Source organism: Bos grunniens, chromosome 1 (genome assembly GCF_055505025.1).
Source record: "Bos grunniens cultivar Pamir isolate PY7600 chromosome 1, Bosgru_T2T1.0, whole genome shotgun sequence".
Classification (NCBI taxonomy): domain Eukaryota; kingdom Metazoa; phylum Chordata; class Mammalia; order Artiodactyla; family Bovidae; genus Bos; species Bos grunniens.
The window spans coordinates 76,838,493-76,863,759 of NC_141165.1; the positions used below are offsets into that span (position 1 = coordinate 76,838,493).

At 40.5% G+C, this 25,267-nt stretch overlaps 2 protein-coding genes and 4 non-coding genes across 29 annotated transcripts; 5 read left to right on the top strand and 1 right to left on the bottom strand.

The window, feature by feature from the left end:
* The first annotated feature begins 1,862 nt into the window (after positions 1-1,862).
* Positions 1,863-8,165, top strand: EIF4A2 (eukaryotic translation initiation factor 4A2). 23 transcript variants are annotated; one of them, XR_015163142.1, is made up of 12 exons: positions 1,863-1,925; positions 2,719-2,767; positions 2,856-2,988; positions 3,281-3,420; positions 4,176-4,344; positions 4,439-4,548; positions 4,764-4,907; positions 5,208-5,345; positions 5,590-5,679; positions 5,974-6,130; positions 6,565-6,671; positions 7,386-8,165. XR_015163142.1 is itself a non-coding variant. In XM_086398336.1 (11 exons), the coding sequence occupies exons 1-11, from the start codon at positions 1,897-1,899 to the stop codon at positions 7,528-7,530; spliced, it is 1,227 nt and encodes a 408-aa protein (XP_086254462.1). In that variant the 5' UTR covers positions 1,863-1,896; the 3' UTR covers positions 7,531-8,165. The 23 variants fall into 23 exon arrangements, 4 of the variants coding, with proteins under 4 accessions (XP_086254462.1, XP_086254471.1, XP_086254484.1 ...); XR_015163122.1 differs by having other exon boundaries at positions 6,051-6,130; positions 6,565-6,675; XR_015163123.1 differs by having other exon boundaries at positions 6,051-6,130.
* On the top strand, positions 3,110-3,178 carry LOC147379705 (small nucleolar RNA SNORD2). The gene has a single exon (XR_015135435.1). It is a non-coding gene; the product is annotated as a small nucleolar RNA SNORD2 (small nucleolar RNA).
* On the top strand, positions 4,947-5,123 carry LOC147379706 (small nucleolar RNA SNORA81). Its single transcript, XR_015135301.1, has one exon. It is a non-coding gene; the product is annotated as a small nucleolar RNA SNORA81 (small nucleolar RNA).
* Positions 5,391-5,522, top strand: LOC147379707 (small nucleolar RNA SNORA63). The gene has a single exon (XR_015135266.1). It is a non-coding gene; the product is annotated as a small nucleolar RNA SNORA63 (small nucleolar RNA).
* On the top strand, positions 5,706-5,845 carry LOC147379708 (small nucleolar RNA SNORA4). Its single transcript, XR_015135389.1, has one exon. It is a non-coding gene; the product is annotated as a small nucleolar RNA SNORA4 (small nucleolar RNA).
* On the bottom strand, positions 8,160-22,703 carry RFC4 (replication factor C subunit 4). 2 transcript variants are annotated; one of them, XM_086398416.1, is made up of 11 exons: positions 22,455-22,703; positions 21,201-21,353; positions 18,199-18,277; positions 14,397-14,476; positions 12,658-12,777; positions 10,303-10,446; positions 10,011-10,131; positions 9,401-9,526; positions 8,597-8,677; positions 8,407-8,523; positions 8,160-8,317 (listed from the first exon to the last, which is right to left on the bottom strand). In XM_086398416.1, the coding sequence occupies exons 2-11, from the start codon at positions 21,329-21,331 to the stop codon at positions 8,222-8,224; spliced, it is 1,095 nt and encodes a 364-aa protein (XP_086254542.1). In that variant the 5' UTR covers positions 21,332-21,353; positions 22,455-22,703; the 3' UTR covers positions 8,160-8,221. The 2 variants fall into 2 exon arrangements, with proteins under 2 accessions (XP_086254542.1, XP_086254553.1); XM_086398427.1 differs by lacking the exon at positions 8,597-8,677.
* Between the last annotated feature and the right edge of the window lie 2,564 nt (positions 22,704-25,267).

Here is a 25,267-nt window from a genome sequence, read left to right on the forward strand (position 1 = left end):
TAAGCACTTGAAAATGTAGTAAACACAGCATTTATTTGAAATACATTTTAGACTTGCAGGGTACGTGGGTCTGGATTTTTGCTGAATTTTAGATTAAGGAGCTTTCTTACCTTGAAACCCCTTGAGCAACTGTGACCTAAAACCAGAGTTTTAGTCCTTGATTATTTCCTGTTAAGATACTCTGGAAATCCTCCACAGCATTTAACAGTAGTGCTAAACCTAAGGAAATCACTCAACAATTAGGTGTTAATTGTTGATTGATTTCCCCCATGGTTGACTGATTCATGGTAAAGACTCAAGTGAGACTTAACTGTTGGCCACATTTCTAATTAAGTATTTTCTTCAGTTTCCTGGATCCCAGATTTTTAGTAGGTTTTGGATGAGCCAACAAGGACCTCTGATCTCCATTCTCAGAAAATGTCTGGCATTATTTCAAATCTGGATTTGAACATTATAAAGGGATGGATTGGGAGCGAAATCCCTGGATGGAGGGCCAAGTATACTTTGTCATCTGGGTATAACTTTTGGTCAGAATTTCCATCATGATAACTTTATGAAAAATAATTGTTTTAAGAAAAAAAAGAGGTATTTAGAACCAACTATGTTGAATATAATACACAAATGTACAAAGTTGAGTCATTTTTTTTCTAGTTATCATACTTTAGGCCGTCCTTCTGAATTAATGAGAAAATATTTTCTTGAGTATTCGTGCTATCTTGCGGTATGAGTGGGACTGTATTTTAAAGTTAGATGACTAAACATACTATTCTCTTTGTTTTTATTAACGAGTCTGGCTTAGGGCTACAGTTGGAAAACCTCTAGAGCTTTACGAATCATGGAGCTTAATTAAACAGCAAGGATTATATTGCTCTCAGTTTCAATAAATCAACATTCATTATATACAAGCAGTTACAATTCAAAAAACCTTTAGGGGGGAAAAAAAAAAAAAAAGACCAGAACCAAAACCTATGTAATTCCAAAGCAGCATGGAGCTGTACCTGGCGAGGAAGTATCCATTTAAATTCTGGCGTTTCAAGGAATATCACCCCTATATTTGCAAAAGTTTACAATGATTTTATCTGCCATTTCTCACGCCTGTTAAAATATTATAAGCATTGTATTAAAGAGAAATTAAGAAAAGACCAGAGGCAACATGAGAAGAATAGAGCTGGCTACCCCAGAGATATGTGCAGAGCACACAATTTCTTCTCGCCTTGCACAATACACGGTAAACGGGACCTTCCAGGACATGTTGGGTGGCCGACATTTTCCGAAGCAGTAATTTCACATAGTCAGGGTCTGCAGGATGTTAAATGCTCCGGCGAAAGGCCAGGAGGCTCTTCATCTTCAAGTCAGGTATTGGTGGGAACAGGCGGAATAACCCGAGTCCCCTCCAGCGCAGCGTAGAGACTTGCCTGCCCCTCCGGCACGGAGCGCCGCGGGATTGGCGAGCTTGGCCCCACTAACCGGAGGGGAAGCCGGGGGAACCCAGAGCCCCGGGCGCCCCAGCTTTCCTTCTCTCGGTCCTGTCCAGAGCCCCAGCTGCCTCTGCTTCGGGGATGCGGAAACCCCGTAGGAACAGGGCGGGCCTGGAACGAGGTCGGCCCACCGCTTGCTGCAATATTCTTCCGCTGCAGAGCAAAGAGTTCCAACCTTCCCCAAGGTCCTGGGATTCTCAGCAGCCCTGTAATATCGGCAAATAACCTAATTTGGGCTTTAACACCGATTTGCTTAGGATATTTTCTGAGATAAGCACTTTAGGGTCTCAATTTTGTGGCTGCCGAAGCGCGAAGGAAAATTCCTCCGCAGAAAACGGGTTCCGGCCGCGAGCCTATAAAAAACGGGTGGCGCGGCCCGGCTGTCTTTTCAGTCCGGCACTGAGTGGTTCTTCGGATCATGTCTGGTGGCTCCGCGGATTATAACAGGTATGGCGGTTCCTCGGTGGTGCTCTGTGGTATAGGTCCTAAGGCGCCGGTGGAGGTTGTAATAGGTGGTCAGGAGGCAGGGAATTCTGGGTTTTAGGCATTGCCTTGGGGTACAGTACCCCAGTGTCCTTCGAGAAGCTTCCATGGTGGGTAGGGCTTAGGTTGTGGGGTAAAAGTATGAAAACTGGGTGGTAAAAGAGTGTGTTTTCCCAAATACGCCTTGAAATCGCGGCCGTTTCCCCTGCCTCTGCGGAGCCCGGCGTTTAGTGGAAGCCGTGGCGCAGTCCGCAGTCGGTATAGTATAACTGGGGCCCGAAGCTTTATTCGCGGCCAGCCGCGCGGTTTGGGAGCGCTAGACGATAGGTGTGGGTAGGGGTAGGACGGCGGCGGCTAGAGGCCGGGCTGGGTGGGCCACACGTTCCCGGCGAACCGTTGGCAAGGCCTTGCCGGGCCTTGGCCCGCGTCAATCACCCCGGCTTGCGCAGTGTTAGGGGCGGAGCTCGGCGCGTGGAGCTCTCGCGAGATGGTCCGTGGCCGAGAGGGGAGCGCTCGGGCCTGGGGGGAAGGGCCTGCGTCCGTAGGGTTTCAGGGCGTCCCTGGTTGCTAACCTTTGAGTGGGCGCGCTGTACGTCTTGTGCCCTGCGGCACCATCTTCCTTTGATCGTTTGGAAAGTTTACACGTGCCGGGGAGGGCGACCGGGTGAGACGGGTTATGAAAAGGCTTTTATCGCCCTGAATGTGCAGTTTTGGGGTTATGGGGAAGGGAGTTCTCTAACTGCAGTATTTTTGTCAGCAGAGAACATGGCGGCCCAGAGGGAATGGACCCCGATGGTGTCATCGAGGTAAGAAATAGATGTGGAATTTGGAACTTTGGAAAGGTGGGTTGGTTCATCCCATTTATTCCTTTATTTTTTTTTTTTTAACTTGCAGAGCAACTGGAATGAGATTGTTGATAACTTTGATGATATGAACTTAAAGGAGTCTCTTCTTCGGGGCATCTATGCTTATGGTTTTGAGAAGCCATCAGCTATTCAGCAGAGAGCTATTATTCCATGTATTAAAGGTAAAAGAACGTGTTGACACTTCTTAAAAACGAGTTAACTGTTCAACATAGACCTGGATCTTTTCCCCTCTAATATGGGAAAATTACCTTTTGGGAAACTAGCACTTATATGTATTCCTTAAAGTGAAATGATGGCAATCATCTTTCGGGACTGACCTGAAATGAAGAGAATACTCATTGCTGATCACTTTTATTGTTTGGGCATAATTCATGTTCCAAAGGGAATACATGGTGTGAACTAGAAGTAACGGTTTGATGTGGGATCGGTAAATATGTATCCTACTTTTTTTAGGGTATGATGTGATTGCTCAAGCTCAGTCAGGTACTGGCAAGACAGCCACATTTGCTATTTCCATCCTGCAACAGTTGGAGATTGAGTTCAAGGAGACCCAAGCACTAGTATTGGCCCCCACCAGAGAACTGGCTCAACAGGTATTGATAGTGTAGTTGAAAAAACTGCTTGCGTGTTGCATAGGTTTCAGGTTTCACAACTGTGAAGAATTTAAAGCTTAGTATAAATTTGTCCTATAGAGCCCTCCTTTTAACTGTCCATGCATGCAGGGAGTTTTGTTGAAAGCTAGACAGGAACTGGGTGTGCAGGTATGGTTTGCAGGGTTGTGTAACAGATTGAGAAACTGGAGGTTTCTGTTCAGGGTGGACTAGACCCGTTTTCATTTTTAAGTTTGCAGTTGTGCAACATGAAAACTGCAGTGATAAAATCTCCTTTGACAGTCTTAGTAGTTTGTGGTACATCTGTTGCATGCTGCGTTTTCAAAGCTCACTGCTCTATTGGCTTTGAAGTAAAGCCTTGCTAATATACCTGTAGGCTTTATTAAGGCCAAGATTATTAAGTCGCAGTATCCTTCAGGGATAAATATTAACTTCCAGCTAAATCTGCTACTTTTTTATCACTACTTACACTTTGCTACACAGTGGAGGATAGTGCAGGAAGTATTTTACCTAGCTGATACCTGGGGCATTAGGATTCAAAGTTTGAGGCACAAGATGTTTTCACAGAAGTCTATTTTGAGGTAGTTAGATTGGTCTGCATTTTAAGCTTGGAAGTAGTTAAGTGCTGTGCATGCAATTAAAGCTATTTGCAGACCAGATATTTGCCATTATGCTTTTGAAGTTTAGTCACAAGCCTGTAATTCTGCAGGATAATAATTAAGGCTTTTGGCTTTCAGATCCAAAAGGTAATTCTGGCACTTGGAGATTATATGGGAGCAACTTGTCATGCCTGCATTGGTGGAACAAATGTTCGAAATGAAATGCAAAAACTGCAGGCTGAAGCACCACATATTGTTGTTGGAACACCAGGGAGAGTGTTTGATATGTTAAACAGAAGATATCTCTGTAAGTATTGCTGATGAGTAAAGTTTTTATTATAATAAAGCAAATAGTATGCCTGAGAATTTAGATATGATGGCATGACTGTATTTTTTAACAGCTCCAAAATGGATCAAAATGTTCGTTTTGGATGAAGCAGATGAAATGCTGAGCCGAGGGTTTAAGGATCAAATCTATGAGATTTTCCAAAAATTAAATACTAGTATTCAGGTGAGCTTTGTTTCAGTCTCCTAAAATTGCTGGAGATTAAACACAGGCACTATTACAGTTGAAGTGTTCTGTGTCATTCCCCCTACTTAACAGCGACTGATGCATAACTTACTTTAGTCTGGCATAATTCCACGTTCAGGGGTGCTTGACTTTAAAATGTTTTCCCTTGAGTATTGTGGAAGTTGTGCTAACGACGTGTGACAAATCTTTTTAAGGTGGTGTTGCTTTCTGCCACAATGCCAACGGATGTGTTGGAAGTGACCAAAAAATTCATGAGAGATCCAATTCGAATTTTGGTGAAAAAGGAAGAATTGACCCTTGAAGGAATCAAACAGTTTTATATTAATGTTGAAAGAGAGGTAATTTTTGTAATTGTTAAAATAAAAAGTTAGGTTTTTACCTTCTTGTATAAGCACTGTGCTAAAATTACAGAAACCAAGATAGCCTTGGTTTTTGTAATAATGCTAGCAGAGTATTACACAAGAAGAAGAGGAACTGCACTAGATTGTAAAGACTGGGGTGGACCTCTTTCTTAATGTCCAGTGTCCTTTGTCTTAAGATTTGGTGCAATATGTCATTAGACCAATGTAATAAATGAGTTTTTAAAGAATGTAAGTTGGAAAGTTCATGACTGTTACTTTCTCTTTGAAATACTGTAGGAATGGAAGTTGGATACACTTTGTGACTTGTACGAGACACTGACAATTACCCAGGCTGTTATTTTTCTCAATACAAGGCGCAAGGTGGACTGGCTCACAGAGAAAATGCATGCCAGGGACTTCACAGTTTCTGCCCTGGTAAGAGGTATTCTAACCTAGTACTGGTAATTGAAGCCTCTACTAAAGCAGGATTTAGACTACAATATAGCTGCTAAGTGCTGTGTTGTCGTTCCCCCTGCTAAAAATAAAGTTGTTTCTTTACTATACCTGTCTGCTATGCTTCAGTAGCAGCCAGGGACGCTTGGTCTCATACATGTTGATAAAGTTTTAAGTTACTGATTTGATTGGTGATTCTTGAATTAATAGGTTTGTTACTTTGCAGCATGGTGACATGGACCAGAAAGAAAGAGATGTTATCATGAGGGAATTTCGATCAGGGTCAAGCCGTGTTCTGATCACTACTGACCTGTTGGTAAGTCTCTTAATGCTCTTTTTAGTCCACCAAAAGTTTGTTATTGGGGGAAGGTTTTTAATGGCCTTTACCAACTTCAGGCTATTTGGGAGAATAAAGAAGGCCACGCTCCACAGTGAGCTATACTACTTAGTATATAGTTCATTACTATTTTGTGGCCTACATCGCACGGACTGTAGCCCACCAGGCTCGTCTGCTCATGGAATTTCCCTAGCAAGAATATAGGAGTGGGTTGTCATTTCCTTCCCCAGGGGACCTCAGGAATTGAACCCACATCTCCTTCATTCACTGCAGGCAGATTTTTACTGCTGAGCCACCAGGGAAGCCCCTATATTACATAGAATTTGAACATCATTATCACTGTATTTCAGGCTCGTGGAATTGATGTGCAACAAGTGTCATTGGTTATAAACTATGATCTACCTACCAATCGTGAAAATTATATTCACAGGTGAGTAGATGGCATCTTGACTTAGTAATGTATTGGTGTAACTCATTGCTTTTCTACTGACTAAATTGTCTGAAAGGTAACTTCAAATCAGGGAATTAAGTATTAAGACAGTGACTTGGTAGGATATAATCAAAACTGTACTTGGGAAGATTGTACACAGTGGGAAAACAGTTGTGAATGTTGCCCAAATCGTGGACTCCACAGTATACAGATCAGGTTGTTTTAGATCTGTTGGTCTTACTTTGGAGCTTTATTTTTAGTGATGCTCTTGTGTCCATGTGATTTCTTGGTGATTCCTCTATAGTTGGGATTTTCTTGGTGTTGTCTGGTAGCAATTTGAGCAGTCCCTGGTTTAGTTATAGTGGCTTTATCCCTAAGTAAATTGAATTGTACTTTGTTATATGATGTAAAAAAAGACTTTTTAAAAAATACAGGAGTCGATAGCAGCAGTTGATGACGAGATGGCACTCAGAAACGGCGTTGACGTAATTTAGGACGTGGAATCATAAGCGAAACAGCACACTGTTTGAATAAAGAGCGAGTCGGTATTTATACTTGTTTTTTTTTTGTCATGATTATTTGATATTTTAACATGCTCCAGCTAAGGCATTTTGTATATTAGCCTGTTAGGTGGTTTGTATTGTCTGGTTTCTATCAGGAAGGTTAGAGAGATGTTTTGGAGGTAACACGTTTGAGTAATTTGAGTTACAACGTGTGAAACTGAGCAAAAAAGCAGTGATAAGTTTGGGTTACCATACCAAATACTTGTTTTCCCACTGGAAAAAGTTGTTAGGTTTCAGACAATAGTTAACCTTAAAGCATTTGTATTTGCAGTTTACAGTTCCAGGAGTGCGTCGAAATGGATTACATAACTTCTTTGTTTTATCCCTGGTGTTTTACATCTGTCCCAGGCCGACATCTGCTCTTGGCTGGCCCACTTTGGTATGGGCTTTAAATTCACTACCCCAAACACAATACTGTCATCTGCTTTAAAAAAAAAAAGTAATGCTCAAAACACCTGATGAAATCTCATTTTGCAGCCAGACAAGCCTTGAATCCTTTTGGCACTAACTGCAGAGGAAGATTTTTTTCTCTAGATATTGATGAGCAGCTAGTGCTCCAATTAGAAGCACGAACTATAACCTTGATAAGTAAACAGCAGCTGATGGTTAACAAGTGGATCATCATGTTCAGTAGTTCATGCAGCATGTGAGAAGTAATGTATTCTAATGACTGATTTCTTTTCCTCACACAGAATTGGCAGAGGGGGTCGATTTGGGAGGAAAGGTGTGGCTATAAACTTTGTTACTGAAGAAGACAAGAGGATTCTTCGTGACATTGAGACTTTCTACAATACTACAGTGGAGGAAATGCCAATGAATGTGGCCGACCTTATTTAATTCCTGGGATGAGATAGTTTTGAATGCAGTGCTCGCTGTTGCTGAATAGGCGATCACAACGTGCATTGTGCTTCTTTCGTTGGGAATATTTGAATCTTGTCTCAATGCTCATAACGGATCAGAAATACAGATTTTGATAGCAAAGCGACATTAGTCGTGAGCTCTTGTGAGGAAAGTCATTGGCTTTATCCTCTTTAGAGTTAGACTGTTGGGGTGGGTATAAAAGATGGGGTCTGTAAAATCTTTCTTTCTTAGAAATTTATTTCCTAGTTCTGTAGAAATGGTTGTATTAGATGTTCTCTATCATTTAATAATATACTTGTGGACTAAAAGATATAAGTGCTGTATAAAATCAGCCAATTATGTTAAACTAGCATATCTGCCTTTATTGTGTTTGTCATTAGCCTGAATAGAAAGGCCTTTAAAATTGATTTTTTTTTAGCATTTGAATGCATTTTGTTTGGTATTATATTTATTCAATAAAGTATTTAATTAGTGCTAAGTGTGAACTGGACCCTGTTGCTAAGCCCCAGCAAGCAATCATCCTAGGTAGGGTTAAACCCCCAGTAAAATTGCCATATTGCACATGTCTTAATGAAGTTTGAATGTTAAATAAATTGTATATTCACTTTAAAGGTGCTTTGGTTATTTTTATTATAAATTGTTTATGAAATACATACTGAACATAGTTCTAGCAATTCTGAGTTAACTGCTGCATCACAGTAGCACAGAGGCTGATCAGCTGCAGATGTTCATCAGCACCGTCTGCTAAGCATTTATCAACTTCCTACAAGAAAATGAAACATTGTAAGTAAAACTGCCCTTTTGTGGGTGTGGTGTGTATGTTGTGCTGAAATGTAGAAAATGCCTACTTACAGCAAGTTTTTCTGTAATAATAGACTTCTGTTTATCAGAAAGGTTATCATTTTCTACCACCACATCATGGAGTTGATTTACAAGTTGAGTTGCTGCATGACCCTCATTTATTAAGTCCTATAACCAAAACACATATATTTTAGCATTATTATCCCTTCACCCTTCCCCAAGGCTAGTAAAGTCACTTTACCTTTACCACAGCTTCTAGTTTGTCGAAAGAGCCACTCTGACAGGCAGCAAATACTCCATCAATTGTCTTAGCTGGTACTACCTAAAAGAATTAGTTTCTGGGTGAAGACAGTTGACTTCTCTTACCAGTCTTGTACCTACTCCCTGTTAAATGCTTCAGGCAGCACATGTTTTGTAGCTGGATAGGTAGGTCCAGCCTTGATTATGCATACCAATGCATAAAGATCAGGCACTGCCATATAACCAGAGGAAGGCATTTACAAAATCCTTTCTCCAAGATGTCAATACAGAGCTAGTTGATCAGTTGAGCTATGTTTGGAAAGTACTATCTGAAAACAAGGGTGTGGCACAAGAGAATTCCTTTAGTCACTTACCCCTTGGATAGGGCCCACCCTTTAAAATTTAACTGCCACATCCCTGCCTGCATTCTGATACTCCCTAGCTACTACTATAAGCTACAGACTAAACATGATAGTATTTGGAGGTGACACCACTGGGAGGTGATTACAGTCATGAGTGCAGCTCTCGCAAATTGAATTTATGCCCTTAGGAAATATTCCTTTACCATAGAAGGATGCAGGGAGGTATCAATGGGTCTGAATTAGGAAGTATGTCCTCAACACTGGCTCTGTGGGCACTTTAATTCCCAGCCTTTAGAACTGAGAATTCTGTTTATATACCAGTCTATGGCATTTGTTGAAGCAGCTTGAATAGACAGCACATAATAAGCACTCTTACTTGCTGAAGTAAAGTCAAGTCACAAAAAAGTCAACTACAATAATTTCAGGATACCCAGTGCTCTTACCCCAGCAATATCTGTGATCACTTTTTCTGTGACTTCCTTTCCACCAGTTAGTCGAGTAGCACTTTGAAGAAATGTAATGGCTTTTCTTAAGTCTCCTTCTGACACTTGAACAAGATAAGCTATTCCCTAAAGAGAAAAAAGTTGTTCTTAATCTGTAATGGCCAATTAAGGATGAATTTAATAAAGAATGTCAATTCTGTAGTGGCAGGATTAATGGAGACAGCCTTGATTACATAAATTATGGTTGAATTCTGTTACAATGAATAAGGGGTGTATATATTCTATCACTACCAGAATTGCATCATACCTAATTCTTGCACAGAAGTATTAGTAATGACTATGCAGAGGTTTGCTGTTGAAGAATTTGTAGTCTGTATGAAATCTGCCTCAGCTTTGAGTCTGCAATATTGACAGACAATAAATTTCTAATAGCAACAGTAAGGCTGAACCTGTAATTCCTAGACATTCCAGCTATTCATTTACCTTTGGTTGAGCAACTGGCATCACAAATTGAAGCAATACAAAATTGACTTTTCAGAAAGGGCCTCTTCATAGGCATTCATCAAAGGCATTACTAATTTACAGTAGCTATAACAGTAACAGTAATTACCTCATTGCTAATTTTGACATGTTCTTTATCAGCAATGTCTAGTAACCGCTGCTGCTGAATTTTATCTGACAGAGGTTTGAAGCGGAATTTAGAACATCTAGAGGTCAGAGGTTCAATTATTCTGTAAAACATTGGAAAAAAACAAGTCATTGTCTACAAAAACTCCCCCAAATAATTAAGAACAAGATTTGATGAAGGGGAAACTAAGGGTAACCTTGAAACATTTTTTTCCTCTGTTAGGGGCTATCAAAGTAAGGCTCCCTGGTATCTATCTTTAGGGCAATATACATACCGGCTGACATAGTTACAGATGAGACAGAATCGGGTGGTTTTAGACTCTTTCTCCATGGTACGTCTTAAAGCTGCCTGAGCAGCTGAGGTCATAGAATCTGCTTCATCCAGAATCACAATTTTAAAAGGAGGACATGGCTTTCCACTGATTCAGAGAAATACACAGGAGTTAATTCACACATCATTATCACAATCTACTTTAGAATGTTCTCATCACTCCAAAAGGAAACCCTGTGCCCATCAGGAGTCATTTCTCTTCTCTCCCATCTTTTCCAGCCATAGGCAATCAGGAATCTCTACCTTCTGTTTCCACAGGTTTGCCTATTCTGGACATTTAACACAAATGGAATCATATTGTCAACATAATATGCTGTCTTTTGTGACTGGCTTCTTTCGCTTAATGTAATGTTTTTTAAGGTTCAACCATGTTGTAACTCATATTTCAATTCCTTTTATTGCCAAATGGATGAACATACTATCTTTCATTCGTCCATTCTTTAGCTGATGGATATTGGGTTTTCCCCATGTTCTGACTATTATGAAAGCTGCAGCTATAAACATTTGTGTACATGTGTATATATTTTCATATCCTGTCAGTACATATTGTAGGGCTGGAATTGCTGGGTCATATTTAACTTTTAGAGGAACTGCCAACTGTTTTCAAAGTGGCTGTGCCATTTTACATTACAACCAGCAATGTACAAGAGTTCTGATTTCTCCACATCCTTTGTAATACCAGTTGTTTTCTGTCTTTTTGATTATAGCCATTCTGCTGCTGCTGCTGTAAGTCACTTCAGTTGTGTCCGACTCTGTGCGACCCCATAGACGGCAGCCCACCAGGCTCTGCCATCCCTGGGATTCTCCAGGCAAGAACACTGGAGTGGGTTGCCATTTCCTTCTCCAATGCATGAAAGTGAAGTCGCTCAGTCGTGTCTGACGCTTTGTGACCCCATGGACTGCAGCCTACCAGGCTCCTCCATCCATGGGATTTTCCAGGCAAGAGTACTGGAGTGGGGTGCCACTGCCTTCTCCATATAGCTATTCTACATGGGTGTAAATGGTATTTCAACATGGTTTTGATTTGCATTTCTCCCATCTAGTCAAGGCTATGGTTTTTCCAGCAGTCATGTATGGATGGGAAAGTTGGACTGTGAAGAAAGCTGAGCACCAAAGAACTGATGCTTTTGAACTGTGGTGTTGGAAAAGACTCTTGAGAGTCCCTTGGAAAAGGAGATCCAACCAGTCCATTCTACAGGAGATCAGCCCTGGGTATTCCTTGGAAGGAATGATGCTAAAGCTGAAACTCCAGTACTTTGGCCACCTCATGCGAAGAGTTGACTCATGGAAAAGACTCTGATGCTGGGAGGGATTGGGGGCAGGGGGAAAAGGGGACGACAGAGGATGAGATGGCTGGATGGCATCACTGACTCGATGGATGTGAGTCTGAGTGAACTCCAGGAGATGGTGATGGACAGGGAGGCCTGGCGTGCTGTGATTCATGGGGTCGCATAGAGTCGGACACGACTGAGTGAACTGAACTGAATGGCTCATGATGTTGATGAGCATGTTTAGATATGCTTATTGACCATTTGTTTATCATCCCTGGGCTTCCTTGGTGGCTCAGTGGTAAAGAACCTGTTGGCTAATGCAGAAGACTCAGGTTCAATCCCTGGGTTGGGAAGATCCCTTGGAGGAGGAAATGGCAATCCACTCCAATATTCTTACCTGGGAAACCTCATGGATAGAGGAGCCTGGTGGGCTACAGTCCATGGGGTTTCAAAAGAGTTGGACATGACTTAGCAACTCAACAACAGCAACATCTTCCTTGGAGTAATGCCTATTCACATCCTTTGCCCATTTTTAAATTGGGTTGTCTTTTTATTACTGAGTTGTAAGAATTCTTTATTCTTGATCTAAGTCCCTTATCAAGTACATGATATATATATATTGTCAATCCAAGGTAGATATCAAAAACTGTCATTCACTTTCTATAAATTCTCAAGTGTGCTCTCATATAAAATTAAATATATGCCAGGTACCAAAAATTCAACCTTTGAACTTTGCCACCTAAGGAGTATATGTAGTTGACTAAACATCCCTATTGAATTATTATTAAAAATCAGGATTTTTATTTGAGTGTACCACCAAACCATATTTGACTAATGAATACTCCTTAGACAAAATATCAACTAAAAACCCCTGATAGCTAAATAACTTAAAATTAGTTACTAATGGAAAAGTCATTTCTAATTTTAAATAATATGATCTAATATGAAAAAAGTTGAAATTTTGGCAGAAATGTATTTTAAACAAATAAAAAGACACGGTATAAAAAAGGGAAGGTGAGCTTACTTACTCTGAACGGCTTCCTGACACAGTTAATTGGGCAAAATTCTTAACTTTCTCTCTAACTACTTGTATTCCACGTTCATCAGATGCATTTAACTCAAGAACTCTTAATCGAAAAAGTTCAGGCCTATGTCAAAATAAAAAAAAGAGAAACATCATAGAGCACATAAGTAAACCAGGTTTAAACCATATTTTAACATCTGTACATTTTTCAATAGTTTAAAATACACCTAGTTAACAATATGGATATAAGGCACACAGTCCTGTATTTTCTCTTTTGCAAAGTCATACAGTTAACATTCTAGCTTTTTTCTTTTTTTTTTTTAAACATTCTAGCTTTTTTCTGATACATTAAAAAAAAAGGTAGATGATACCACATACTGTGCTAAATTTTAAATCAATTTTCCGCTTTGTACTGTTCATAAACATCTTGCCATATCATGATAAACACTGTAAAAACCATTTTAATAGCTGTGACTTTCTAACCTAAGACTGGTAACATCCTTCCAGTGTTAAACATTTAGTTTTAAATATGTTACAATTTAAAATGAAGGTGCAATGTAGCATATTTTGAATTCTTTCCAAAAAGTATCTTGCTATAAGGAAAACTACTGGATCCAAATATGAAGTTTATTTATTTACTTTTTAGTTCTTTTTAAAAAATTATTAAAATTAGCTCTTTGTAGGAAAATCTGAGAATTTAGAAGAAAATAAAAACACCTGGCATATCCTGCTAAACCACTGTTTTAATACTTCCTTCTAGTTATTTTTCTATGTGTGTGTATATATATACACATAACATACATATATATATATAAAAATATATAAAACTTACTCTAGAACAACTAATAGTAAACTATACTTAACAGCTTCTTTATGACTGCATTGCTAAGGATGGTTCAGACTGGATCTGAGTTGTGGAATTAATCAAAAAAGCTCCTTTAAAATTTTCTTGAGAAAACAAATGTTGCTGTCAAAATACTAGGTTCAGAGCAGCTTCCCCTTTTGTCTTCCTTGACATCTCAACAGAACTGATTATCCTTACGTATTTGGTGGTTTCAGAGGCATCTAATTATTTTCATGTGCAGGATTTCAAATGTACCCTTAGGCCATATGCCTGATATTAAAATCCTGGACAAATTAAAGATAGCTGCTGTTATGTTGGTGCATGTTGCATGGATACCATATAGGGGCTGAAATATATCTTTTAACTTTAAATACAGGGCTCCGGCCCCCGCTACTGTAACAGCTGGCTAAGCTAAACACAGTCAGTCTAGGAAGAGGACTCTAAGAAGGTGGCTCACAGAGATTTTCTGCTGTACCTGGAATCATACTGCATCAACTAGGACACTCTGCTTACACTTAGGATACTTGAGGGCATGAAGCTGGCCCAGCCACTTTAGAGGCAGGCCCTGGGAAGTCCAGAGCAAGAAAGAACTCAAGAAGGGGTGGTCCACATCAGTAGCATCAAAACAGCAAATTCTATGACACAGACATGAACATGACCATTAAGAGTAATGAAATTATCAGCATGACTGCAGATAGGGTTCTCTAGTCTCCAAAATGACAATGAGTTTTAAAGTGATGAAAAAAAATCACGAGGCTCCTTGTACATTCAAACGCTTGAACAACAACCCAACAACAAACTCACAGAAAAACCAAGTGCAAAGTTTTAGAGAAAGAAAAGCAGTACCAGAGGTTCTTAGTGTCAAGTCTTAAAAGAGAAAGAGAGAGATTTCAACTTACCCGAAGAGTTCCCTAGCTGCTGCCAAAATAGTTGATGTTTTTCCAGTTCCAGGTGGCCCGTAAAACAAGAGATTAGGGAGCTGCAGAAGTTAAGATTTTATTTTTAAAAAAATTATATTCTGATGCACCCAGGTTAAAAGTGACTGAAAATGTCTATGGAAGAGTACAATGACTTCCTTAATAGCGCATATATGTCTGAAAACAAAGGTTTCTTAATATAACTGGTATTACAGTAATAATAGTACTAAATCCTGCTTTTTCACAAACACTATCATTTTTCCCAAAGATGTCTTTCTAGTATCTTAAACTGAATCAATACTTACAATTGTTCTATATCTAATCTAATACTTAGGTGGGATTTTCAAAGCTGGAATTAAAAACCTCCTATTTGTGAATGAAATCCTGAGCTTCTGTCAGTTCCTTATCTCACATCTGAACTCATGACCGGGCAAGATTTTATATTTTATAAAGATGTCAGTTGGTTCAAAAGGGACACTGACCAAATTGGATTTGGCCAATATCAAGGAAAAAGGAATGAAAATGGCATACTGGGGCTTTCCATGAGCTAAAGTTCCAAGAATAGAAACATTAAAAATAAAAAGCATCTATTGTCACACAGTAGTCCACATCATGATTATGTACCCCGCCTGTAGGGATGTCTGCATATATTTCACCAGTAGAAGATAGGATAAGATTAAATAACTAATTCTTATAAACCTTAAATCTAGCTGGCTTGGCTCCTATCAAACAGTCAACTCATCTGTGGTACAGATTAACAAATGTACTAAATTCTAACAAGTACTGTTATGAAACTGTATACTTTAAAAATTTTTTTGATTTTATATTGGAATATAATTGGTAGTTTCAGGTGTACAGCAGAGTGATTCAGTTATATATAGGCATGTGTCTTTTTTTTTCAAATTCTTTCCCCATTTAGGTTATTACAGAATATTAAGCAGAGTTCCCTGTGCTATACAGTAGGTCCTTGTTGGCTTTCTATTTTAGATATAGCAGTGTGTACATGTCAATCCCAAACTCCCCATCTACCTACTAACCCTTCCCCTCTCTGGTAAGGATATGTTTGTGTACTAAGTCTGTGACTCTGTTTCTGTTTTGTAAGTAAGTTTATTTGTATATATTTTTTTAATTGCTGTACATAAGCTGTATCATATGATATTTGTCTTTCTCTGTGAAACTACAGTCTTCAGTATGTCCTTTCCTGTACGGCAACCACTGCACATAGGAAACTAAGCAGTGAGGTTTATTTGCTTCCACTCTTGCCCCGTCCTCCCTCTTCCCATCCATTCATTCCTCACTCAAATCAGATGCCACGCTACTTGCTACTTAAAGCTATTCACCATGTTCAAACTCTACTGAGAAAAGCAAAACACATCCCCAAATCAACTTGCTTACTATAACCTACAAGGATGTCCATGATTTTCTCACCACCTCTCTCTCCCAGATTCCAACTCACAATGGCCTCCAACAGCTAAGCACTTTCTGGCTTGCACATATACTTCCCCATGAGCTGAAGTCTGACTCCGTTCTTCTGTTTATCAACTCCTCCCATACTACAAGTCAGACGCCTCCCCTGACCACCCAATCTAAGGAGGGTCTCTTCTGTTATTCTCCCATTGGTCTCTGTTGCACTTGATGTAATTTGCAATTATTTATTGTTATTTATTTAGCTGTTGGGTTTAACTTAAAATACCTGTTCACCTCACTATATGGAAAGCTTGAATCTTATTTGTTCTACTCACATCTATGTTCTCAGTATCTCCTGCAGTACTCAGTATGTGCGAAGTAAATAAACCAATACATAAATATATTAAAAAACTATTACTGTTACACTGGTAACATACAGTTTAAGATACAAACTATGAGATTCCCTATTTAAAAACAAAAACAAAATCTCCCAGCCATCTTCATTTTTAAGACTTCATTTTTACTTTGCTCCAACTACTTCAGTAGTTGTAATGATTCATCCAGTCAACTACTACATACAATACTTTAAATTCTTTAAAATACAGTAAAATTATGAAGCCTTACATTATGTAATAGTCTGATAATATATACATAAAGAGCATTCAAGGACTGTACATGCAATATCAGTTCTAAAAATTGATTTCTGAAAAAAAGTCTCTTATAATTCTACTTTAATATTCTTTAGTGTAAATGAAGGAATGAATTATTTTGCTTTAGTCTTTTTTTAAAAAAAATTTATTTGTATTGGAATATAGCTGATTAACAATGTTGTGACAGTTTCAGATGGACAGGTAAGGGACTCAATCATACATATACAATTATCCATTCTCTCCCAAACTCCCCTCCCATCCAGGCTGCCATATAATATTAAGCAGAATTCCCTGTGCTATACAGGTTATCCATTTTAATTTCCTTTACAAAATTACTTCAACTCTAAGTTTCAAAAAACTTAAATCTGAAAAGAAACACAAATTATTGAACAAGCGGTTAAAGAAGAAAATTCTTAATTCAGCCTTGTAAATTAGATGCCATAAAGTCAAGAACTGGATCATAATCCCACTTCATTTTTTTAAGGAGTTGATGAATCATAGCAATTAAAAAACATCATGTCCTGCAATCTGTGTAAATATTAGCATGCAATTTAAATTGTATGTCATTATAAAATTAAAAGCTAAAGGTATGTGGATCAAATTAAGACAAATACTAGTGAAGAAGATTCAACAGTTTTATAAATATAACTTCTTTCAAATATATACTGTTGCAGTGTAATTCTAGGAAGAGAACAATGGCATCAAAACCTAAAGAATCTCTAATTCAAAACAGCCAGGTTGAAAGGAAGGAAGAAAACTGTCAGAATACAGCAAAAACCACATCACACTATCCTCTGCAACTGTTTCCCTTCCTCCACTAAGCTCTTATAACACTTTGCCTTATACAATTTTAAACTCCTAATTCTTCACATGGGTTTATCTTGTCTCTGAATTAATCGAAAATGCAACTCACTCAAGGACATTTTATCCTATGTCACAGCAGGTGACATGATGCTGTAGACTCACTCAAGGACATTTTATCCTATATCACAGCAGGTAACATGATGCTGTAAACAGAACACTTTTTTTTTGGTATTGTATTGAGAGTTCAAATCCTAAAATTAGGTGAGCAATCATAGTTTCAAAGAATCTTTTACTCTTCCTCATAGTACCTATTGTTGTTCAGTCGCTGTTGTTTTTGACTCTTTGCAAACCATGGACTGTAGCACGCCAAACTTCCCTGTCCTTCACTGTCTCCTGGAGTTTGCTCAAACTCATGCCCATTGAGTTGGTGATGCCATCCAACCATCTCATCCTCTGTCACTCCCTTCTCCTCTTGCCCTCAATCTTTCCCAGCATCAGGGTCTTTTCCAATGAGGCTCTTCACATCAGATGGCCAAAATATTAGAGCTTCAGTTTCAGCATCAGTCCTTCCAATGAATATTCAGGGTTGATTTCCTCTAGGACAGAATTCTCTTATTTATTGTGCTTACATGTTTATTCTATCTCCCCACCAAAATGAAAGCTCATGAGCAAAGGGACCCAGTCTATCTTGCTTAATGATCTCTACTTGTGTACCATATAACCATGCCACCATAGGATAGAAGAGATGCTCAACAAATATTTGTTGAACTACTCCTCCACTGTACAAATAGTAATAAAGGGCCTACTATGTATATACAGAATAGTATTTAAAAGGGACTGGAAGCTATAAAGGAAGGAAGAGAGTGAATGAATTCTCAAATCTCCCAATGACTTTAGGACTCCAGACAGCATATGCTACTCACATCAGCTCCTTCTAAAGACTTTTTAAGGACTGCAACCACTTCTTCCTGGAAAGCAACTTCATCCACACATTTTGGTCGACTGTGGGCGGGAAAAAAAAAACTTATTTAGTATATTACAGTAGCCACAGAAGTCTTTCTTTTTGCTAAAATACCAATGATAATTCTCTCATATCAGTAATGAAATGAGAAACTTTCATAACTGGATATGGAAACCCTGTCTGTATTCACTTCAGGCAAATACATACTTAGGAGTGAAATTAAGTGACTCCTCACTGTTCCAGATGCACTGTTTCCATCTGTTGTGCTTACAAAAATTATGCAATATGATTTTATTTTATAACATCACAAATGCCAACTGGTTCAAAATGTAAAGTTAACACTTGCCTAGTAAGTAACATGTTTCGTTGCACCTAAGCTGAAAAGAGACCTATTTAGCAACCTCAAAATAGATAACAATTATGGCTAATACAGTTACATATATGTTACTGTGTTGTTAATTGGTTAAAACCAATTTCTTTTATCACCTAAGTGCACAAAAAACGCATACCTATTCACATACCTATTCACTTGAGCACTAACAAAATAAGCTTAATCAATATGAAGTATAACTTTTGTCTTACATAACTAATGATGTTAACCTAAGTTATCCAACACTAAAGTTAGGCTTTAGTGCTTAGTTAACTAATCAAAAGCTCTTTTCTATTTATACTTTTCTAAGTAATCAGGCCAACGCCAGAAAGAATTTATGTCAGATGTTACCTTAGAAAACCAGTATGTATTATAAACCAGGGTTTCATATTCAAATACCTGCAGAGTCCAGGCAGATAACAAGAGTGAAAAATGCAAGTTTAAGACAAGAGACACTAGTAGGGACTATGGTGAAGTGAGGAACATACTACCTTTCCAGAATGAGCAGTATTCCATTTAAGTGTTTTCAGGTGAGAACCTGAATACAGTGCTGCATAATCTCCTGAGAAGCTGAAAATCTAGATTTTAACCTTTGTGTAATTTATTTAATGAAAAGATTCTAGACTTTTATGTGAAATTTCCAACTTTTAAAACCATTATTGATGCCAAACAAAACTTATGAAGGCCTTACTTTGCTTTAAGTAATCTGCAATTCTTTGGTAATAACTGAGGGTACACTAGGGGTTACAACTACTTGTTATATCACTTAACTGACTGAAATTTAATAGCCCCATCGTGTTGTTTTTGCCAAAAATGTATAAACAAAAGCTCAACAATTTCCAGTTACCAGTAATGAAAAGAGGAACAGATTATGTGGACTTAAGCAAAACTCCTAAGAGCTTATGATCAGCTTATAGAAACTTTGTTTTCTTCACTGCTGTATCTCAGCCCCCAAAACTACAGACCTCAGTAACAGAGAAGGCTGTAGTTCATGCAGAAAATAAGTGAATTGAGCTAGAGTATTCTAAAGTACATTTCAGTTCCAAGGTTCTATGACTTATACAATTGGGTGATTTTCTTTTAAAGATGATTTTTAAAAAAAAAAATAGTATTTGTTTATTTGGCTGTGCCAGGTCTTAGCCACAGCATACAGGATCTTTGATTTTTGCTCTGGCATGTGAGCTCTTAGGATCTAGTTCCCCCACCAGGGATAGAACCTGGGCCCTCTGCATTGGGAGGACGGAGTCTGAGCCACTGGACCACTAGGGAAGTCCTGATTGGCAACCCTGCCTCTTGAGAAACCTGTGTGCAGGTCAGGAAGCAACAGTTAGAACTGGACATGGAACAACAGACTGGTTCCAAATAGGAAAAGGAGTACGTCAAGGCTGTATATTGTTACCCTGCTTAATTTAACTTATATGCAGAGTACATCATGAGAAACGCTGGACTGGAAGAAGCACAAGCTGGAATCAAGGTTGCCAGGAGAAATATCAATAACCTCAGATATGCAGATGACACCACCTTTATGGCAGAAACTGAAGAGGAACTAAAAAGCCTCTTGATGAAAGTGAAAGAGGAGAGTGAAAAAGTTGGTTTAAAGCTCAACATTCAAAAAACTAAGATCATGGCATCTGGTCCCATCACTTCATGGCAAATAGATGGGGAAAACAGTGGAAACAGTGTTTTATTTTTTGGGGCTCCAAAATCACTGCAGATGGTGACTGCAGCCATGAAGTTAAAAGACGCTTACTCCTTGGAAGGAAAGTTATGACCAACCTAGATAGCATATTCAAAAGCAGAGATATTACTTTGCCAACAAAGGTCTGTCTAGTCAAGGCTATGGTTTTTCCAGTAGTCATGTATGGATGTGAGAGTTGGACTGTGAAGAAAGCTGAGCACCAAAGAATTGATGCTTTTGAACTGTGGTTGGAGAAGACTCTTCAAGAGTCCCCTGGACTGCAAGGAGATCCAACCAGTCCATTCTAAAGGAGACCAGTCCTGGGATTTCTTTGGAAGGAATGATGCTAAAGCTGAAACTCCGGTACTTTGGCCACCTCATGCGAAGAGTTGACTCACTGGAAAAGACTGATGCTGGGAGGGATTGGGGGCAGGAGGAGAAGGGGACGACAGAGGATGAGATGGCTGGATGGCATCACCGACTCGATGGACGTGAGTTTGAGTGCACTGAGGGAGTTGATGATGGACAGAGAGGCCTGGCGTGCTGCAGTTCATGGGGTTGCAAAGAGTCAGACACAACTGAGTGACTGAACTGAACTAAAGCAAGGCAAGGACTTCCCTCATGGCTCAGATGGTAAAGCGCCTGCCTACAATATGGGAGACCTGGGTTCTATCCCTGGGTCCGGAAGATCTCCTAGAGAAGGAAATGGCAACCCCCTACAGTATTCTTGCCTGGAAAATCCCATGGACAGAGGAGCCTGGTAGCCTACAGTCCACGGGGTCACAGAGTCAGACGCGACTGAGCAACTTCACTTCACAAGCAAGGCAAGTCATCCTCCTCTTAAGTTAAACAGAAAAAGTGACTCAAAACTGGTCTGAGAGTAATTTATTATTTCAACAAAAATACGTGTTCTTACTATTTTTCCACCCACGGAACAGGTTTGGCTTTCTTGTTCTCTCCACTACTTCTGGCAGTGGCAGTTACTCCTCGATCCTTAGTCGGCGGTGGTTTAGTGCTGATAGATGCGCCTTTTAGAAACGCCTGCATGGTTACTTCACCCTGACCAGGTCTAAGACAGAAAGGGAAAAGCTCTTTTGAAACCATTATGAAGAAGTATAGCCTGAAAGCACACTTAACCCCGTATAGACATTCAATAAATACTACGCGAAGGGCATCACTCCGTGACCTAGCATCCTCTGAATGCATTCTACTGAGCACTAGTGGGACATCAACAAGCCAAAGTGCTAAAGGAACTTAAAATCTACTTACAGTGAGTGAATTATAGAAAAAAGGCCTTCCAACTTTTTGTTAAGTACAATGGCATTAATGGCCAAACTGTACAGGGGTCTCAACAGTCATCGGCCTAGCTCTTGCTCAGACCCTAGAATGGACTCAAAAATTAGGAGGAGTACCAGGACCACAAATGAAAACCCTCTGCTTCTCATGGGCCTAGAGCTCCACTCAAGAGCCTATTTTACTGGCAGAGCCTGTGCTTGCTTTCAGAAGCTTTTGGGGGAGAGGAGACACTGATGTTAAAATGTAAATAGCTGTTTTTCTGATTGCATGCTCATGTGAAGAAATCGAAACAACGCAGAAAAGCATGAGGAATTTACAAAATCTCACCCAGAAGATAAGTATTATCATTCAAGTAAACATTCACCCAAGCAGCACAAGGCTGTTTTTAGGGATAGTTTGCCTGAAAATCCCCAGCATTAGTGGCAATTTTTTTTTTTTTTGGAAGTGCAATTTTTTTTTTCACTGTTGTGTTTCCAGGGCCTGGCACAGGATAGATGCTCTATAAGATTTGGTGACTGAATTACCATTTATCAGACCCAGTTTCCCCTTCTGTAAAAGAACCTAAAGACCTATTTCATAAGGCAACTGAGTTAAAAGAACTGTGCAAACACATAGCTCTGTGCTTAGCATTAGGAGTATATAATCAATGAATAAAATAAAGTGTTAATATCTGTAAACTAAGGTTTTCAACGTTGTTGGATTAGTCCATCCCTGCCACAGGCTGTAGTATCATCCAAAGCAGGGCTTTGAAGGATAAGACTGAGCTACCCGTACACCAAGGGGTGCGCAAGGGGTGGAAGACATCACAGGGGCATCGAGGGAGCAAGAATGGAGAAAGGCGAAGGTAATCCTCGCAATTTCTCCGGCTGGTCACCTGTTCTCCCCGGTTCCCCGCGCGTGTTCCCCGGCAGTGCCTGGGCCTTTCAGTCGCTCGTATGGAGAGCGAGGACGCCGCCGGCTCGTTCCTGAGATTTCCGGGACAAGGAAAGGGCGAGGTGGTCACGAAGTCTTAGCTCCGTCCCCCAAGCTGAGACTCTCAGGCCCAGGAACCCCCGAGCGCAGAGCGCGGACACTTAACAGCTGCCGCCTTCAGCAGCAGCCTGAGTTCCCGCCGGCGAAGGGCAGGGCGGGAATACGCCGCACGGCACGTCACTTCCGGTCCGCCGCGCGCGCCCAGCCTTAAGGGAGCCGCGTCCTCCTAGTCTGCAGTGTTCAAACTGATGAGACACGCGGGTCTTCTGGTACGCTGTGGGTGGGATGGGAATGAATGCGGTGGTGTAAGTAAAGCTCCACCCTTCTCTCGCGCACCCCTCCGACTCGAGGCTGCAGGCAAGTGAACTTGAGCACGGCCTTCTGGAGGAGACGCTGGGGCCGCGAACTCGGGTGCTTAGCGGCTGGGGTCAGGGAGGGCTCCGAGAGCCGACCCGCAAGGGTGCTTGGGGAGGTGAATACGGGGCCTCGAATCCCGCAGGTCCACCTTCTTTGTGGGGACGAGCCTGCGGAAGCTGTACCGCACTATTAATTCTTTGGCAGTCATGGGGAGTGTCACTGACATTTCTGCGGCGACACAATTCGGCCTGCAGCCTGTTTTACCTTAAAGGACGAGAATAGGGGAGGATGGAGTCTCTCCTTCGCCAGAAGAGGGCGCACTGGAGATCCCTGTCCTCACCCTTCGGCTTGGTCGTCGCGAGGCTCACCGTGAGCGTAGACTGAAGATGCTTTTCCTTGCCATTTTGGGTGCATGGGGCTTATTATCTCTATTAGTGTCTGCCCGTTGGTGAGCGGGAGGACATTGCCGTGCAGCTATGGTCAGCTAATCCTGGAGCCCTGCCCAGAAGCCTGGTGGTGCGCCACCAGGGTACAGGCAATGTGTCCTCTAGGCAAGTGTTTGAGGCCACCCTTTTTATCTTTGCCCATTGCTTGTTTTAGCTTTGAATTTTTTCTAAATGTTACTGAAATTTAACCCGTTTGAAATACTACTTTAGTTTCAGGCCTTTTTCTAATTACTCTAACCTGCAGGATTGATCTAGGTCTTCTCCAGATGAATATTTTCTTCAGCATAAACTTATCACGCGTTTTTAACTACATGTTTATTCATTTGTCTTTCAGCAAATGCTTATGGCGTGTCCTTAGGCTGAGGGGTGCTGGGGATGCGACAGAGAACAAGCTGGATCCTGCCCTCAGGTAGCTTTACAGGTAGCCTAGGACAGTGACAGTGCATTGTGTTATGCAGAGGAAGTAGGGGCCCTGAGTACATACATCCCAGGCCTAACCTAATCAAGGGGTTAACCACAGTAAGGGTGCTTTGTGCTACTTTGTAACTCTCACAGGCAGGGCCTGATATAATCTCTCAGTTCAGTCATGGCTCAGTCCTGTAGGACTCCCTGTGACCCCATGAATCGCAGCAGGCCAGGCCTCCCTGTCCATCATCAACTCCTGCAGTTCACTCAAACTCATGTCCATCCAGTTGGTGATGCCATCCAGCCATCTCATCCTCTGTTGTCCCCTTCTCCTCCTGCCCCCAGTGCCTTCCAGCATCAGGGTTTTTTTCCAGTGAGTCAGCTCTTCGCATGAGGTGGCCAAAGTATTGGCGTTTCAGCCTCAGCATCAGTCCTTCCAATGAACACCCAGGACTGGTCTCCTTTAGGATGGACTGGTCGGATCTCCTTGCAGTCCAAGGGACTCTCAAGAGTCTTCTCCAACACCACAGTTCAAAAGCATCAATTCTTCAGCACTCAGCTTTCTTCACAGTTCAATTCTCATATCCATACATGACCACTGGAGAAACCATAGCCTTGACTAGACGGACCTTTGTTGGCAAAGTAATATCTCTGCTTTATAATATGCTGTCTAGGTTGGTCCTAACTTTCCTTCCAAGAAGTAAGCGTCTTTTAATTTCATGGCTGCAGTCACCATCTGCAGTGATTTTGGAGCCCCCCAAAATAAAGTCTGCCACTGTTTCCACTCTTTCCCCATCTATTTCCCATGAAGTGATGGGACCAGATGCCATGTTCTTAGTTTTCTGAATGTTGAGTTTTAAGCCAACTTTTTCACTCTCCTCTTTCATTTTCATCAAGAGGCTTTTTAGTTCCTCTTCACTTTCTGCCATAAGGGTGGTGTCATCTGCATATCTGAGGTTATTATTTATCCTGGCAATCTCGATTCCTGCTTGTGCTTCTTCCAGACAGTGTAAAAAGTACACAGGTTACCTATCTGGTCACTGGTTTACATTGTCAAAACCATCAAAATGTACACTTAATGTTTGTACATTTTTATTTTATGTAAATTATACCTAAATAAAGTTGATAAAGATCGGATGTTGACTCCCAAATACCTCACCACCAACCAGTCAGAAGAATGCCCACAGGCTGATCATGCCCTGCTCCTTGAATACTGGAAGACTCCTCACTAACCCCTCATGGCAGGACACGTGGTCTTGATTGGTCCACCGTGGCCCCCTTTGCCTTTCTGCACTGGTGCGCAGAGGCTGAATTTTGGCGACATGAGTAGTGATTTCCTCAGTCCTTGCCCAAAGTGATTTATTCATGCAACTATAAGGGAAAGGACACGAAAACCTTTCAAGGACTATTGGATACAAGGTGTGAGTTGAGGTACTCAATCTAGGGACCCAAAGCATCCTCATATAACTCCTTTGTTGAAATGGATGGATAGGTGTCAGGTAATAAA